General features: G+C 43.9%; 1 protein-coding gene across 1 annotated transcript in view; it reads right to left on the minus strand.

Annotated features, from left to right (window-relative positions):
- The window catches only part of odf2a (outer dense fiber of sperm tails 2a), a 42,861-nt gene that overhangs the window by 12,032 nt on the left and 13,458 nt on the right, over positions 1–17,371 (minus strand). Inside the window, exons 10-18 of the mRNA XM_072371554.1 lie at positions 17,122–17,196; positions 13,593–13,664; positions 13,290–13,406; positions 12,940–13,125; positions 12,657–12,766; positions 4,838–4,973; positions 4,479–4,589; positions 4,102–4,365; positions 3,834–3,934 (exon numbers count right to left, since the gene is read on the minus strand). Coding sequence (XP_072227655.1) covers positions 3,834–3,934; positions 4,102–4,365; positions 4,479–4,589; positions 4,838–4,973; positions 12,657–12,766; positions 12,940–13,125; positions 13,290–13,406; positions 13,593–13,664; positions 17,122–17,196 — 1,172 coding nt within the window. The remainder of the gene's footprint in view (positions 1–3,833; positions 3,935–4,101; positions 4,366–4,478; positions 4,590–4,837; positions 4,974–12,656; positions 12,767–12,939; positions 13,126–13,289; positions 13,407–13,592; positions 13,665–17,121; positions 17,197–17,371) is intronic.

Consider the following 17,371-nt stretch of genomic DNA (forward strand, 5'->3'; position numbering starts at 1 on the left):
ACACAGAAAGGCCCCAGGCAGGGATTGAACCTGGAACCCTCTTGCTGTGAGGTGACGGTGCTAACCACCACACCACCGTGCAGCCAGTTATGAAGAACATTAGGATCCAAATTGTTCTTCGTCAGAAGGGGTCTCACTACTGCAGTTTTCAGGGCAGCAGGGAAAATAACCATCTAAGGGGAACAATTCAAAATATTTAAGAGTTCATCTTCAAAGAATCCATAAAACGTTTTAAAAAGTGATGTGGGAATTGGATCTAAAAGGCAAGTTGTTGGTTTTACTTGGGAGAAAACTCTGCCAAGCATCTCCGCATCATACAGGGCAAAACTGTCCAGTGTTTCCTCAGATAAACACAAGCTTTCTAATGTATTAAAAACAGTATTTTGATAAGATAAAATAGTAAATAAATAGTAGATCAAATCAATGTTATCCCTGTGTGGTCTGCAAAGTCTTCATGAAGGGAGTCTGAAGGAGAGTTATGATATCAGTTAAAATCAGGGTAGATTAAAAGATCAATAGTATTTAAAAGAATTTTTGGGTAGTTTTTATGATCAATGATTATGTCTGTAAAATAGGTAGTTCTTGTGTTCCTTAGAGCATTATTGTATGTCTTGAGTTACTCAGAGTATATTTGATGATTGTTAATTTATTTTTCCTCCATTTCCATTCAGCTACCCTGCAAATCTCCTCATTTCTCCATGTTGCTGTGCGCTTAGGCATTACAGTCTTTGTGGTTAGTGGAGCTACGAGATCAAGTGTTGATTCGAGTTTCTTCATAAAAAGTTCAACAATAAAATCACAGGATGCAGGTACAGTCGTTGGGGGATGCTTACCCAATATTTTGATAAAATTTGCAGCCACTTCAGAGGTAATATAGCGTTTCCTGACAATTCGCATTGAGGTCTCCTGCTCAAAAAAAGTTGAGCTAAGAATCAAAGATAACGCCCAGATTCTTTACCTGATTGGACATCTCACTGGCTATTGTGGTTAAAAGCCGTGTCCAAACTCACAGGATGACCATTCACAGGAAAGCTCTTGCTTGTTTTTTATTAATATTTTGTGACATGACCAAATAAGACCAAATGAGTGCAGTTCTAAAGACATTGATCTGTCCTGATGATCAATGGAGTTGACTTGAAACAGGCATTTCAGTTCCAATGAGCATTGCTTTGAGTGTTTGGAACCAAGCCCTGTATATTTAATCTGCATGGTTATACCAGGTGTCGACAGATGTACCGTCAAATTGCGTTCAGATCATCCAGGACACATGCTAATACCAGGTCTGAACAGGGCCCACGGAGGCTTATACGTGGGATACGGTATGTGCTGTACTTTAGTGTTAGACACAAAGCACAGCAGATGGTGAACATGCAAATGACCGCCACGTTTTTGCCAGCTGCAAGGTGACTGTTAATTTATCCAGGAGGTAGCTAGTTTTTCCAGTTGTAGATTTGGATTCAGAATGCATCTCCTAAACTGTCAGGGGAAAACCCAAGCATTACTGATACTGAGGTAAAATTAAGCTAAGACACTGTAGTTTCATAATATCATCAGATAATTGGGGTCCTAGCAACGTAGCTGTAGAGGTTCCCATTGTGTTAGTAGCTTTTCCTATTATTATTAGGGGCCTAGCAGTGAAGCTAGGTAAAAGACAGTGTGATCCACCAACACGTAAAAGTTTGAAGTGCATTCAAGCTGTATATCATACAGCTTGAACTGTATAACTTTGGACTCTCTGGTTCAAATTTCACGAATGGGGTACCGTTGGAATCCTTATATCAAGATGAGTCCAACTCACGGTCACGTCAATTTACGCCAATTGCATTTTCCGACATTTTGATCATTATGATTATCTTCATATTGCTTTGGACTTTAACCTTAATTCCAGTATAGAGGGTATGCACGTGGTGTAACAGTACCTGGACGTCACTGCGGTTACACCCACCAAGTGGCAGAAGACGAGTGGCAGAGCCGCCAAATTTTTAAATATTCAATTATATTGGATATTGGAAATGGGGAAGAGCTGCTGTGCAATCGACTGTACAAACAGGTTGTCAAAGGGGTCAGGGCAGAGTTTCTACAGGCTACCTAAAGCAATAGAAAAGAGACAGCAATGGATCGCTGCGATCCGGAGAGACAGCTGGAATCCAGGCACCGAAACCTGGATTTGCTTGATGTAGTTTCATTGACCACATTCGTGTCAACTTGACCTAAAACCTTTCCACTCTGCGTTCTGGGACATGTAATATCTATAGAGGACAGTTCAGGGCAGGCGATTTTCTTTGTTTATATTGGCTGAAGCCACCGACATGGCAGTGAAGTACATGGCGTGTCATCACGCAGCCTCACCCCAGACATGACTGCAAACATCAACGTTGCTGCATGTGAACACGTCTCTCCAAGTTCTGCCATACATGTACAATGAGCTGTCAAAACTGTCCCTGTCTCTGCAGCTATCCAAGGTTTCAAGGGTGGCTCATTCATTCTCTGGTTGTGTTTCAAGTATAATTATCGAATGGCAGTGTCAGTTACAAGCAAATAATGCCTGACAGTAGCTAACTCAGTTTATAAAAAAATGGAAACATATATAACTTATATACAAACCTGTCCACAGACCACCAGAATATCCACCAATGTTCTCATCACTTTCATTTTGCCAACAAATCCCACCTTAAAAAATTACCAAGCGTCAAGGCTTTTGTGTGCTTTTAGGCTTTGCAGTGTGTTCACCTGGCCTTGAAATCAGGTACATATAAATGTCCGGATACCCAATTTCTGACCAAATATCAGTGTCCATGGACCAGATGGTTTTGGGGAGCTGGTCTGGATCACTGTCAAGTCCAACTGACCTCAGTTTGTTTTGATGATCCATTTTTATTCAGTTTTCGCAGTGTTCACCGCTATCCTTTGCCAGGTTGTGGGCGGGGCAAAAGTGACGTAAACGCTATTGACTGATACTCTCAGACACCCCATTACAACTGTGTGATCCATGCAAATCTGGCGACCATGTTGAATTTTGTCATAAACAAGCCATGATGATTGTATGATACTTTGTCCGATTTACACAAAATGGTTTAAGGTTCATGTCTGAACTCTAGCGCCACCAACAAGTCAAAGTCTGAAGTGTAATCAGCTGTATAACTTTCTGACCCGTTGGTCCAAATTTCACAAATGAGGTATCGTTGGAATCCCTGAATCAAGACAAGTTTACTATGATGTAATTTGTGCCATATTGGATTTTCTGCCATTTTGAATTTCAAAACCTTCAAAAAGCATTTCAGGTCATGCAGATTGCCTGATTTCTATGTGATTTGACACATAGAATCTTCAGACCAAGCCGCACAAAAGTTATCATGTGGATTTTTTAATTTCGCTTCTGTTTGCCCATAGCAGCCAATCAAACTAATTTTAGTTTGGTTCAGGAGCTTCATCTGTAAAAAAAGACCTCAAAGATCTCTCTATGCTACTTCTACTTGAAACAAGGTTCAGGCTACTTAAGTGATCACAAATATAACGCTGATTTGAAGCACGTGCAACCTGAAAGAGGTGTGCAACGTTTTACTACATTGTCTGTTGATGAAACCAGATCAATCAGACAGCTAAACTTTCCTTTCAGAGTACATCCATTACTGTTCAACAGTCTTTCATTGTTTAATTGAGAGTGATAGATAAATGCTGTGTAAGTGGTTGTAAACATTATTAATGAAACTTATCAGGTAAAGAGTGTTATAACGGAAAGAAGCGTAACAGTAAGAACTAGGATTAGGTTACGAATGTGCCATATGGTCTGGATGGTGCCAAAGCAAGTGTGGTTAGCAGAGGAGGTGACAAACCTTTCCAAATGTTGTACTTGCTGCTGAAGGTGTTTGTTCTCCTCTAGTAATACCTTGTTCTTCTGTTTCAGAGGCACCATTTCAAAACCCTGGGTGTCCATCTAATAAAAACATAAGATATAAGTCTTGGAAAATTATTTGGAGTGGAAATCAAAGTTGTTTTCCACATTCTGGAGCGATAACTACCTTGCTATAACTATATTTATACTTATTTTCAATGCATATTTTGTGATGCTATCTCGAACTTCATGCATAAGACTGCTGTGACCTTCAAATAAAGATCAGTCAGGGTTGTTTTGAGCTCTATGATGTGTCTCTCCTGGCCATGCTCCCTCTCCTGAATCTCCTGCAGCTGAACCTGGGAGTATTGTAGGGCTTCAGGTAGAAGCTCCAGCTCTGCTAGCTGGCCAAGGAGCTCCCTGCGTACTTCCTCTATCTCCTGGTCAAGCTGTTCCCGGACTGATTGGGCCTCCTGCTCTGTTTGAGCCAGACGAGCACAATACTCATTTGTCTCAGCTCGGGTTCTTTCAACCTATATAAAGTTAAAAGCAGGAGCATTATCTGTGTTAATAATACTGTATCACAATACGACACTGTCTCTGGAGTCAAACCTGAATAAAGAAGTTGAAATGTAGCTACACATACCTGTATCTTGTAGCTGTCCAATAGGCTTTCATATTCTGTTATGGAAGATCTGACATGCTGAAGCTCTGACTGAGATAAGGCTAGCTTCTCTTCCACCGCAGACGTTGTAGCCTGAGACAACAGACAATATCAGTTAATGTGTCATCCCCTTATTAGATTAGCAGGACAGTCCATTGATTTAATTTTAATTGACAATTTATTCAATTCAAAATCCATAATAATCAAAAATTAAGATATGAAGGAGACCACACAAGACAAATGTATAACAAATATGTAGAACTTCTGATCAGGACATTCAACAGTAGAAATTCTGACTTAAATCAGTCACAGCTTTTTTTGTGGAATGCTAGCTGTGTCACCTTAAGGCACTGGTTCTCCAGATTGGCAGTATTGCTCTCTGTGGTCAGTCCATGTTCGTGATCCAGCAGGACCTCTCTCTCGGATCTGCCTTTATCCTCTGTACGTTGCAGCTGCTCAGTCAGCTCTGATATATGGCTGTTGTAACATATAATAGAACATATAACATATTTTCTCTCATGAAAAAAAAAATCCAGCTATAAATCAGATTCTTCCTCTAACTGCACCTGTTTATTGATCTCATGATATTTGGAGTTTGCACTATAGTTGTGATTTGATCAGAAGTGAACAGCACTTAAATAAGTGTTCCAGGTCTTTGAATTAAATTAAGTTATACATATATATATATCGTGGAATGTCACCTCTCTGTTGGGGAAGGAGCCGGAGCTGGTGCGCGAGGCTGAGCGGTTCCGGCTAGATATAGTCGGAATCACCTCGACGCACGGCTTGGGCTCTGGAACCAGTCCTCTAGAGGGGGGTTGGACTCTCTTCTACTCTGGAGTTGCCCGTGGTGAGAGGCGCAGAGCAGGTGTGGGCATACTTATTGCCCCCCGGCTGTGTGCCAGTACATTGGGGTTTACCCCAGTGAACGAGAGGGTAGCCTCCCTCCGCCTTCGGGTAGGGGGACGAGTCCTGACTGTTGTTTGTGCCTATGTGCCAAACAACAGTTCAGAGTACCCACCCTTTTTGGAGTCCCTGGGGGAGGCACTGGAGAGTGCTCCTACCGGAGACTCCCTCGTTCTGCTGGGGGACTTCAATGCTCACGTGGGTAATGACAGTGAGACCTGGAGGGGTGTGATTGGGAGGAACGGCCCCCCCGATCTGAATCAGAGTGGTGTTATGTTGTTGGACTTCTGTGCCAGTCATGGACTGTCCAAAACGAACACCATGTTCAGGCATAAGGGTGTCCATATGTGCACTTGGCACCAGGACTCTCTTGGCCGCAGTTCGATGATCGACTTTGTGGTTGTATCGTCGGACTTGAGGCCGTACGTCCTGGACACTCAGGTGAAGAGAGGGGCGAAGCTGTCAACTGATCACCACCTGGTGGTGAGTTGGCTCCGCTGGTGGGGGAGGATGCCGATCAGACCTGGCAGGCCCAAACGTATTGTGAGGGTCTGCTGGGAGCGTTTGTCGGAATCCCCCGTCAGGAGGAGCTTTAACTCTCACCTCCGGCAGAGCTTCAACCATATCCTGGGGGAGGTGGGGGACATTGAGTCCGAATGGGCCATGTTCCGTGACTCCATTGCCGAGGCGGCTGATCGGAGCTGTGGCCGTAAGGTGGTCGGTGCCTGTCATGGCGGCAACCCCCGAACCCGCTGGTGGACACCAGTGGTGAGGGAAGCCGTCAAGCTGAAGAAGAAGTCCTATCGGGCCTTTTTGGCCAGTGGGACCCTGGAAGCAGCTGATAGGTACCGGCAGGCCAAACGGGCTGCGGCTTCGGCGGTTGCTGAGACAAAAACTCGGGCTTGGGAGGAGTTCGGTGAGACCATGGAGAACGATTTCCGGACAGCCTCGAAGAGATTCTGGTCCACCATCCGGCGTCTCAGGGGGGGAAGCGGCTCACAGTCAACACTGTGTATGGTGGAGACGGGGCTTTGCTGACCTCAACTAGGGATGTTGTGAGTCAGTGGGGAGAATACTTCGAGGAACTCCTCAATCCTACCAACACGTGCTCGGAGGAGGCAGAGTCGGAGAGCTCGGAGACGGGGCCTCCCATTTCTGGGGCTGAGGTTGCCGAGGTGGTCAAAAAGCTCCTCGGTGGCAAGGCCCCGGAGGTGGATGAGGTCCGTCCTGAGTTTCTCAAAGCTCTGGATGTTGTAGGGCTGTCTTGGCTGACACGCCTCTGCAGCATTGCGTGGACATCGGGGACAGTATCTCTGGACTGGCAGATCGGGGTGGTGGTCCCCCTCTTCAAAAAAGGGACTGGAGGGTGTGTTCCAACTATAGGGGTATCACACTCCTCAGCCTCCCTGGTAAGGTCTATTCGGGGGTATTGGAGAGGAGGATCCGTCGGATAATCGAGCCTTGGATTCAGGAGATGCAGTGTGGCTTTCGTCCTGGCCGTGGAACAGTGGACCAGCTCTATACCCTCGGCAGGCTCCTGGAGGGTGCATGGGAGTTCGCCCAACCAGTCTACATGTGTTTTGTGGACTTGGAGAAAGCGTTCGACCGTGTCCCTCGTGGAGTCCTGTGGGGGGTGCTCCGGGAATATGGAGTGCCGGACCCCTTGATAGGGGCCGTTCGGTCTCTGTATGACCGGTGTCAGAGTTTGGTCCGCATTGCCGGCAGTAAGTCGGATACGTTTCCGGTGAGAGTTGGACTCCGTCAGGGCTGCCCTTTGTCACCGATTCTGTTCCTAACTTTTATGGACAGAATTTCTAGGCGGAGCCAGGGCGTTGAGGGTGTCCGATTTGGCGACCTCAGAATCGGGTCTCTGCTTTTTGCGGATGATGTGGTTCTGTTAGCGTCGTCAGGCCGTGACCTTCAGCTCTCACTGGAGCGATTCGCAGCTGAGTGTGAAGCGGCTGGGATGAGAATCAGCGCCTCCAAATCCGAGACTATGGTTCTCAGCCGGAAGAGGGTGGAATGCTCTCTCTGGGTCAGGAATGAGATCCTTCCCCAAGTGGAGGAGTTCAAGTATCTCGGGGTCTTGTTCACGAGTGAGGGACGAATGGAACGTGAGATTGACGGGCTGATCGGTGCGGCGTCTGCAGTGTTGCAGTGTTGCGGGCTCTGCAGGCTCGTTGTGAAGAAGGAGCTGAGCCAGAAGGCGAAGCTCTCTATTTACTGGTCAATCTACGTTCCCATCCTCACCTATGGTCATGAGCTGTGGGTAGTGACCGAAAGAACAAGATCGCGAATACAAGCAGCCAAAATGGGTTTCCTCCGCAGGGTGTCTGGGCTCTCCCTTAGATATAGGGTGAGAAGCTCAGTCATCCGGGAGGGGCTCGGAGTAGAACCGCTGCTCCTCCGCATTGAGAGGAGTCAGATGAGGTGGCTCGGGCATCTGGTTAGGATGCCCCCTGGACGCCTCCCTGGTGAGGTGTTCCGGGGACATCCCACTGGGAGGAGACCCCGGGGAAGACCCAGGACACGCTGGAGAGACTATGTCTCTCGGCTGGCCTGGGAACGCCTCGGGGTCCCCCCGGAAGAGCTGGAGGAAGTGGCCGGGGAAAGGGATGTCTGGGTTTCTCTGCTCAAGCTGCTGCCCTCGCGACCCGACCCTTCAGATAAGCTGCAGATGATGGATGGATATATATATCTAGAGCCAAATCACAACAAATCTCATCTCAAGGCACTTCAATATTACAGTCCAATTAAAGCCAATTAGAGTCCAATTCATTGTAATCGTAAGCCAATCAAATCCAATTAATTAAATTCTACATATTCTACTTTTAAATACTCTGGGAACCATAAGTAAATCTGCAGTTTGGGAGTGAAGTGCTCTGTAGGGAAAATATCTAATAATAAGATCTCTGAACGTGTTTTTGTTTCTTGAATTTTTTCTCTTTCACTCTGTCACATGGAAAATTATGCCATGCTGTCTAATAATATTACCCAATGGAAGCATGTAAAAATAAAAAGAATCAGTTCAAGCACAAAACCTTGAGGAACTCTATGACTTACCCCGTTGTGTGAGGAAGATTCTTTGCTTACAAGAACAAACTGGAATCTATCAGATGAATATGACTTAACCCAGCCTAATGAAGTTCCTTTAATCCCAATAACATGTCCAAGTCTCTGTAACAGAATGCTGTGATCAATAGTATCAAATGCAGCACTGAGATCCAAGAGGACAAGCACAGACACAAGTCCGCTATAAGAGGCTAAGAGGAGATCATTGCTATGATCTATGCTATGATGCACTCTGAATCCTGACTGAAACTCTTCAAACAGATTATTTCTATGTAAATGATCATGGGGGCGGCTGTAGCTCAGGAGGAAGAGCAGTCGCCCACCAATAGGAAGGTCGGTGGTTTAACTCTGGCTTCCCCCGGGCTACATGTCGAAGCGTCCTTGGGCAAGACACTGAACCCCACGTTGCCTCCCAGTGTATCATTTGGGTATGAATGTGTGTATGAGTGATTAGAAAAAGCATGTAGTTATGTATCGTAAGACATGCTGTATGAGTGTGTGTGAGTGGGGTGAATGCGGCATGTAGTGAAGCGCTTTGAGTGGTCAGTTAGACTAGAAAAGCGCTATACAAGTACAAGTCCATTTACCATCACAAAGTTGAGCTGCAACTATTTTTTCAAGAACTTTAGGCAAAAAAGGGAGATTGGATATAGGTCGATAATAAGCCAACACTTCTGAATCAAGAGTAAGTTTTTTAATTAAGTAAAGGTTTAATTACAGAAACTTTTAAAGTCTGAGTTGCATATCCTGTCAACAGTGGACCGTGACATCCTGATTTGGAGCAGCTCAGCACCGAAATGGTTCAGGTCCTACCTTTCTCCTCTGACATTCTGTATCAGCCTTGGTGACTCTCTGTCCCTCCACTGCTGCTTACCCGTGTGGGGTCCCACAGAGTTCAGTGCTGGGCCCTCTTTTATTTTCTTTGTACCTTCTCCTACTCGGTTCCATTCTCAGGAAGTACGGCATTCTATTCCGTTGTTATGCTGATGACAGCCAGATCTATGTACCCCTTAAGAAGGCTGATTCATACTCCCTTAAGCCACTGTTAAACTGTTTAGAGGATGTCAAGACTTGGATGGCTCTAAACTTTTTACATTTTAATGAAAAAAAGACTGAAGTGATGGTCTTTGGTGGCACCTGTGTGACCCCCTCAGTTGACCTGGGTTCCTTGGCACAGTATGCCAAACCTATCATTAATGATTTGGGTGTAAAAGTCAACGTGCATCTCAAGTTTGACAGCCATATTAAAGCTGTGGTGAAAGCAAGCTTCTTCCAGCTAAGACGGCTTGCAAAAATAAAACCTTTTCTCCAGAGACAGCGCTTTGAAACCCAAGTAATTGGGTAACATACATTTGTGACCACTCGGCTTGATTACTGCAATGCACTTCATATGGGGGTCAGTGGGTCCTCCATTGCACATCTTCAACTGGTAAAAAATGCAGCTGCACGTCTTTTAACTGGCACAAGGAAGTTTGAACAAATTTCACTGATTTTAGCTTCACTCCACTGGCTACCCGTGCATTTTAGAATTTATTTTAAAATTATTTTATTTGCTTTTAAATTTCTAAATGGTCTTGCCCCATCATACCTCCCTGAACTTCTGCACCCCTACACACCCAGCTGATCTCTCAGGTCAACTGACCAGCTGCTCCTGAGGGTTCCCAAAACAAAGCTGAAGCTCAGAGGGGATCGAGCACTTTTCATTGTAGCTCCAAAATTATGGAACGAACTGCCACTTGACATTAGACAGGCCTCCTTAGACAGTGAGGAGCACTGTCTAATTTCAAAACTCTTCCTAAAACACACCTCTTTTCTTTGGCTTTTAATACTACGTAGCTCGTTGATTTTAGGTGCACAGATATTTTATCTGGGGTGGACAGTCTATTTATTTATTTATTTATTTATTTATTATGTTTTATTGTGCTTATCTTATTGTACAGCACTTTGGGAACCATTGTGTTTATCTAAAATGTGCTTTATAAATAAAATGGATTGGATTGGAAATGGATCAACAAAGACAGATTAATCAAATGTTGATTAGGGGAAAACTTCCTTGAACAGTCTGGTTGTGATTGGGTCTAAAATACAAGTTGATGGTTTAGAAGAGACTATTGCTGTTGTTAGCTCAGAGAGATCAACTGGGCAGAAGCCATCTAAATACAAATCAGGTTCTAAAGATACTTCTAAAGCTGCTGTACTTGATGATACATTATAATGATAATAGTGGGAAGGATTCCATTAAACTTCTCTCTGATACCACCCTTTCAGATGGTGTTTCATTTGTCTTACAAGGAAACAACTTTTATCAAATTAGTGACATACAAGCTTCAACAAGCCACATGATGCCATCTTTTCTCATGTCAAGTTAGGCCACCATATTGCAACCCATGCATGAGCATGGACTGTACAATTTGAAATGCATCTGGAATTTGCAAGTAATAATAATCTGTGAAATGTAATATTGGCAACATTTTCCATCTGCATGTAACTAATACATAGGGGATAATGCCCGACGAGGTGTCCATTATCAGAAATTAATGGACGGCGTGGAGGTGTGAAATGTCCAACTTCTGCGAAGTCCATTCATTTCTGTTAATGGACACCTCGAAGGGCATTATCCCGCTTATACCATGGTCACTTAGGAAAGAAAGAAATATTCAATCAATCATTAATACTTTATTGTGTTTTAGACTTAAAATCTTGATTTTTTTGTTTTGTTTTGTTTTGTTTTTACTAGTCACAGCTGAGCAGACAATTTAATATCTCCCTAAGCAGGCGTTGCCAAGGAACGTGGCCAGAGCGACCAGTTGATCGGTGAAGGGTCTGACTTAAAGGGGAACTCCGGTATTTTTAAACCTAGACCTTATTTCTGGCATGAAATACGTTTATCTACTCACCGAGAACAGTTTGGTGAAAGTTGGCGTCCTTCGGAAGTTATTTAGATAACTCGCGATCAGCTTATATCCATATAACGGAGTGAACGGGGCAAAGACGATGCAGCCTCTAAATAAGGCATTATCTGTCTTTATTTCACCAAAACTTTAAGCCGAATAAATGAATGAACGTGTGCTATAGCTCTGTTAGCTCATAGGTGCTGTTATGTGGCTACTTGCGGCTATAGGAGAGCTAACGGAGGGATTTCTACACAGGCACTCTACTGGGACCACTTCATCCACACGCCCCCCTGGAGCACAGTTTATTTACTCCTTGCTCTGTGACAGTCAGCTAACTTCGCACGGAGTTTGCTGCTGATAGTTTTGTGCAACATGGCAGGATATTTATAACATTTTAACAATGTGAACGACGACTTTGAGTAAGATGGTAAGATGGTTCTTACCGGAGTGAATGAACTGTGCTGCAGCCATGCGTGTCGATGAAGTCGTCCCAGTAGAGGTGTGTGTAGAATTTCCTCAGTTCCCACAGAGGATGGCCTGGCAAATATGAACCGTCTTAGGTGTTCCTTGTGTGGGTCTCCGTTGCCATGGTTACCAACTAGCGTTTGAGCCAGCGCAATAATAACTGTCACCAAGCTTTCCTAGGTGTCCATTATCACTTTTTAACCTACAACATCCAGCCAATCAGAATTGAGTATTCACCCAGACCATGGTATAATCACAAGTAACTTCTCTGAAAGAGCCAAACATCCTGTATTTCAATTCCAGAATTTTTTTTTTCTTTCTGAACACAGACATTTTTTTTATGTCTGAGCATCCAGACAATGGTCCCTTTCTTTAAAATGGTCTTCCCATTAAGAGGGTTAAGAATGTAAAGGGCCTTGGTAAATGGTGAAATTGTGATATTAGACTATAGAAGTAAACTAGACTTTTACTTACGAAATATTCATTATGAGTTATGGTTACTTTTCTTTGTTTTAAAAAAAATAAATTTTCCATTGACATATTTACGGATAACAGCCACAGTTCAAGAGCTGAAACGAAAATTCTCTGACTAAACAGCAACATCGAGGTTTATAAGTTTTCTAAACAGGAATACCAAATTATGTTTTGTGTCTGACCACTTAAAACTCTTTTCATATTCTAAACTGTCACTTGTGCCTTGACTCCTATGTATGTCATAGTTCAGTTATCTTTCAGATGTGAATGACTTCTTTTATGTAATCTAAAAAAACTGAGCTAAATCTTTCCATCAACCATGTCTGAATGCCTTAAAAGTTGCAGTTACCTATTCAGCAGTGACAGTTCAATCTCCAATTTACTATTTTCCTTTGCTTCCTCGGCATGACAACTTTTCCAGGTTTCAGCTGCCGACAGTGCATTTGCTAGTTGCTTCTCCTGTTGAGGAAAAACATTCAAAAGTACTTCTTTGTCACTGGATAGTTTTTTCTCGAATCTGTTACACACACCAGCACAAGCACATTAACTTAGTGTGGATTTTAAGAGTGATTACATTTCAGATAAAGAAGCCCTTTGCTACAAAAAAGTGTGCCTGCTCAATGACAGCCTACCATTTCCAGAAGCTGAACACTAAGCTGGCATGCAGTGTCCTCACAACACTCAGCTCGCAGTTTCTGGGCTTGGATGGCTCGTTTTAGAGGCTCTCGGTCAGTGCCAGCCTGCTGCTTCAGTCTCGTAAGCTGTTCCGTAAGGTACTCTATGACTGTGTTCTGTTGGCTGGCTGCCTGTTTCAGGTTCTAAACCAATTGTTAGGACAAAAAAAACAAACAAAAAAAGGTTACAGCTGGGTTCATTCTTTGTGTTTTCCCTTTGTGTATCACAAGTATCACCACAATTGGTCTTTAAATTCTGTACTGAAACGTACTGACAACATTTTCAAAGCTTAATTTACAATACAAACCTTTATCTCAACAGTAAGGCGGTTGTTTTCACCTTCTTTTCTACGTAACTGTCCTTGTAAATGAGCTCTTGCTGACTCCAGACTCTTGAACAATTCAGATGAGTTCTTAGCATTGTCCTGAATTTTCAAAACCATGCAAGTTAGTTAATACAAACCAAATTTCATTAAATAGTCAGAATTATCTATTGAGTTTTGACCAATATAAGTAGAAGATTTAATGCTCAGAGAGATATTAGGAATCTGACAGAGATTTATTTAGACAAGAAAGCATCACAAACGGCACCAGAGTTGTGCTCACAATACCTTTTCAGTATCTAAAAGTTTGGATAGCTGATTAACCTCTCTGTCTTTTTCTTGAAGTTTCGCCATAAGATGCTAAAGAAAGGAAAAACAAGTCAAGCTTTAGACATCCAATTTCATTCACAGGGAGGGAACATGTTTAACAAGGATAAATGAAAAAATTGAATGATACAAAAAATACATGAAAAAGACTTCCGGTTTGACAGCATGCCAGTGTATCAATGTAATCAGGACTTCAATAGAGGTCTTATATACTGTATTAGATTGATCAAAAGTGTTGGACAAGAACTCGACTGACTTAAGAGACTGGAATGCTGGGCAACATTAGCCAAAGCAACCAACATGCTTGTAGTGCACCGTTCACCTTGGCAGACATGGAGAAACTGTAGGTTAAGAAATGAACCCCCGTTCTCTGAAAAATTTGTGAGGTATTACACTATGGGGACACACTCCTATACGGGGTCTTCAGAAGCTTCTTTACATTAAACCAGTCCTTTCTGGCAGACAGAATGACGCCTGCTACCCAGAGGAGGGACTTCCTCTTTCCATAAGAGCCTGATGTGACCATCTCTCCTCAGTCTAAAACACACCTCTTCCTTGCTCCAGGTAAGAACAGTGGTCTGATAAGATACCTTGCTGATTTCCTCGCCGGTTTCAGAGAATCAAGCAAAAGCATTTAAAAATGGGGTTTTAATAAAACCTTAGATCCTCCTATTGAGAACTGCATACATGACAAGTTAACTGACAATGCATGGATATCACTCACAAGAAACACAGCCGTTTCGAAGGAGAGCATTTTAACCTCAAACCTGCTGCAGTGGTTTAAAAGGTGGGTGTAACAGTGCGTCAAGCATCATTGGTAAATCCCACGGGGCAAACAAGCTCTTTGTTATTGGATGGAGGCGTTGTGCCTCTTTCGTGAACTGACAGATGACGAGCCACTGTTTTGTTTATAAAGCCTATATAACAAGCCCATGTAGTGGTTAAATATGCTTTGACAGCAAAGAAAGCCAAGCCTTCTTCCAACAGCCCTAGTAGAAACATCAGAATGACAGAAAGAGGGCTATAGAGAGCCACCACGCCTGCTATTAGACACCAGTCCTCAAATGCACGTCATTTGCTTCATATAACTCGTAGAGAGGGCTCTGGTACTTTGAGTGGTGTCAATGACATTCTGTGGAAGCCCAGAGTCAGATAGATTTAAACTCTCACTGGCCAGGCTCATAGAGCCTCCAAGTGAGACTAGAAAATCTTTAAGCACAACTGTAACAGGAGATCCCTGAGCAGAGGTAGAGGGCACAGCTGGCTGTGCAGTAACTGAAAGATCTCTGTCAGTCAGTGTTTCCCCAGTTGGCAGGGAACAATCAGAATCAGAGTGTGGCATGCCTTCCACACCCTGGCAAGAGTAGGAGTGATGATGATCTAATGGGGAAAAAGTGTACAGGAGGACCCACAGCCTCTTGTGTGCTAGAGTGTCCAGCCTCAGTAGCACACTCTGACTGGTCAGGGAGTAAAAAAGTGGGCTCCTCTGATGCAAAGAGGATGCCCGGCCATATTTGCTCTATGTTCAGGTCACCACATGCTGTGAAGTTTCCAATCTTTGTTGTGAGGGCTGGCTCTGGACAGCAAGTCCACTCCCTGGTTCAATATGCCTGGTACATGAGGGGCTGTCAGCTATAATAGGTGAGAGCTGCTCCACATTATCAGACTTTGTGCCAACAAGTGCAAATGATGTGACCGTAACCCCTTTGTCTGTTGATAAATACCACCACTTTGGTGTTGTCGGTTCTGACCAGATCATACTGCCCTCTTGGAAAGGGCAGAAAATGTTTTTAACAAGACAGTCAGAAGCCCAATACAGTTTATGTGAACTGATAGCATCTGTAAGCTCCATGAGCCATTTACTGTCCTGTCTTTGTATGTGGCTCCCCAGCATGTCAGAGAGGCAACTGGGATGGTTCTGCAACATCTGATTACAGGAAGTATTGAGTGTCACCAGGGTTCCAGAGCGAGGGCACATGCAGCCTAGAAGACTGCGGTGACCCTTACACAGTGGGCTCAGTTTGAGTGACATGACCTACTGCTGAAACGGGTACAGCCGGCTGAATAAAATAACTTCCAGCACTGATGCCATCAAAGCCAGTAGCTAGAGACGCAGCCCGAAATTGATCAACCCCCTCTGTGGAAAAGTGTCAGACAATGCAAAAAGGCTCTCACAATTTCCACCGAGAGATGCGTTCTGAACACTTAGTCTAGAGACAGGCCTATGAATGTCATAATTTGAGTTAGGATTAGAGATCGACCGATTATCAGCTGCGCCAATTATCTGCACCGATTTTCAGCATCTGTCACTTTTTTAATCCGACGGCCGAAAATTGGGCTCTGTAACCCTTGTCTATATTCTCTATTTCCCATTCTACGCCACACACGCTCGCCACTGCTTTACGTTGCCTGTTAGCAGACGGTGAGGTGTTTATTTTGTGTGTGCAGAGAATGCTGCAGCAGCTCAGTTCACTGCACTACTTGCAGTAGGAGGGCTGGCCTGCTGTGCCACCGGTGTTTTTAAAATGTCTCTTTTGTGGCTGCGCCCTCAGCCAGGAGCCTGGATGGATGCCTGGGTAAAACTTTAGTTTTAAGTTAGAGAGGAGAGAATTTTTGGTACTGGTGTGTGCTTTTGGGACTGTGGCTCCAAAAAGCTCTCCAATCGTCCTACAGGTCCAATCGTCCTACTCTTGACATCGCTGTGGGCTGTGATTGCCAATGCAGCAGAATTTTGGGGGTCTTGGAATGTGCCCTCATGAACTTGTACAGGAACAGAATGTTTCTTGAAGGGAAGGGAGCAGGTGTCTGGCTGATCCTGTTTTCCCTCCCTGGTGACGGCACCACAAGTAGCACATTTCTTCACTTGGCATCCACAGTGAGGAGGGGATGGCTTGGTTTCCTGGTGGCACATTGGAGGCAAAAGATTTCTTTGCCTACACACTTTTGAACTCCGGCGGTTTTTCCATGACCACGTTCACTTAACTGCAGCTGAGATTGACGTTTGGGGATGTGGTAGGCTGGGCGACAACTTGGAAAAATGTCTGACGGGGTGCAGTGGAGGTGGCACCTTCCTGGGAAGACACAGTTGGAGTGCTTCATCTTGCAGCATTCATTTGAAGCATTGTGGCCAAATAAGCCTTTCGGGTCCATGGTCACGTTAAGGAGTTGAGTCTTCTTTTTCTGAGATAGACTGGATAAATTTAGCCACCTAACTCTCGCTTGAGCGACCATCAGGACCATGGCCTTTCCCGGAGAATGAAAAAAAACACATTCAATTGAAGAGCATGCATACTCCACAAAGAAAGTCCCCAACCGAGAACCAGGAATCTTCTCGCTGTGAGGCAACAGTGTTAACCAAAACACCATGCAGCCAGTTTATACAGTATGGATTTGGAAAATGTGCATAGAAATAATTATATGGACACAGACACTGTGTAAACAGTGTGCAGAAAACTACATAAAAGTACATAGAGTTTTCTATTTAACTCACAGCATTTTCTGATTCTGTGTCTGCTAGCCTCTTGTTTAATGTAGTTTTCTGCTCTGACAGTCGAATCGAATCCATCTGCAAAACATATATCACACACACAAAAATCAAGAGTTACTTGAATCATGAAAAAAAAACATATGTGTTCACGACAAAACTAGACTAGTTCATTCTTAGATGCACACTAATATTTGAACAATTGACCTAATTCTGTGTAAGAAAATAATCTTATAGCTTTGCAGATAGGGCATTT

This window comes from Leuresthes tenuis, unplaced genomic scaffold (genome assembly GCF_036924035.1).
Source record: "Leuresthes tenuis unplaced genomic scaffold, fLeuTen1.0.hap1 SCAF_19, whole genome shotgun sequence".
Taxonomy (NCBI): domain Eukaryota; kingdom Metazoa; phylum Chordata; class Actinopteri; order Atheriniformes; family Atherinopsidae; genus Leuresthes; species Leuresthes tenuis.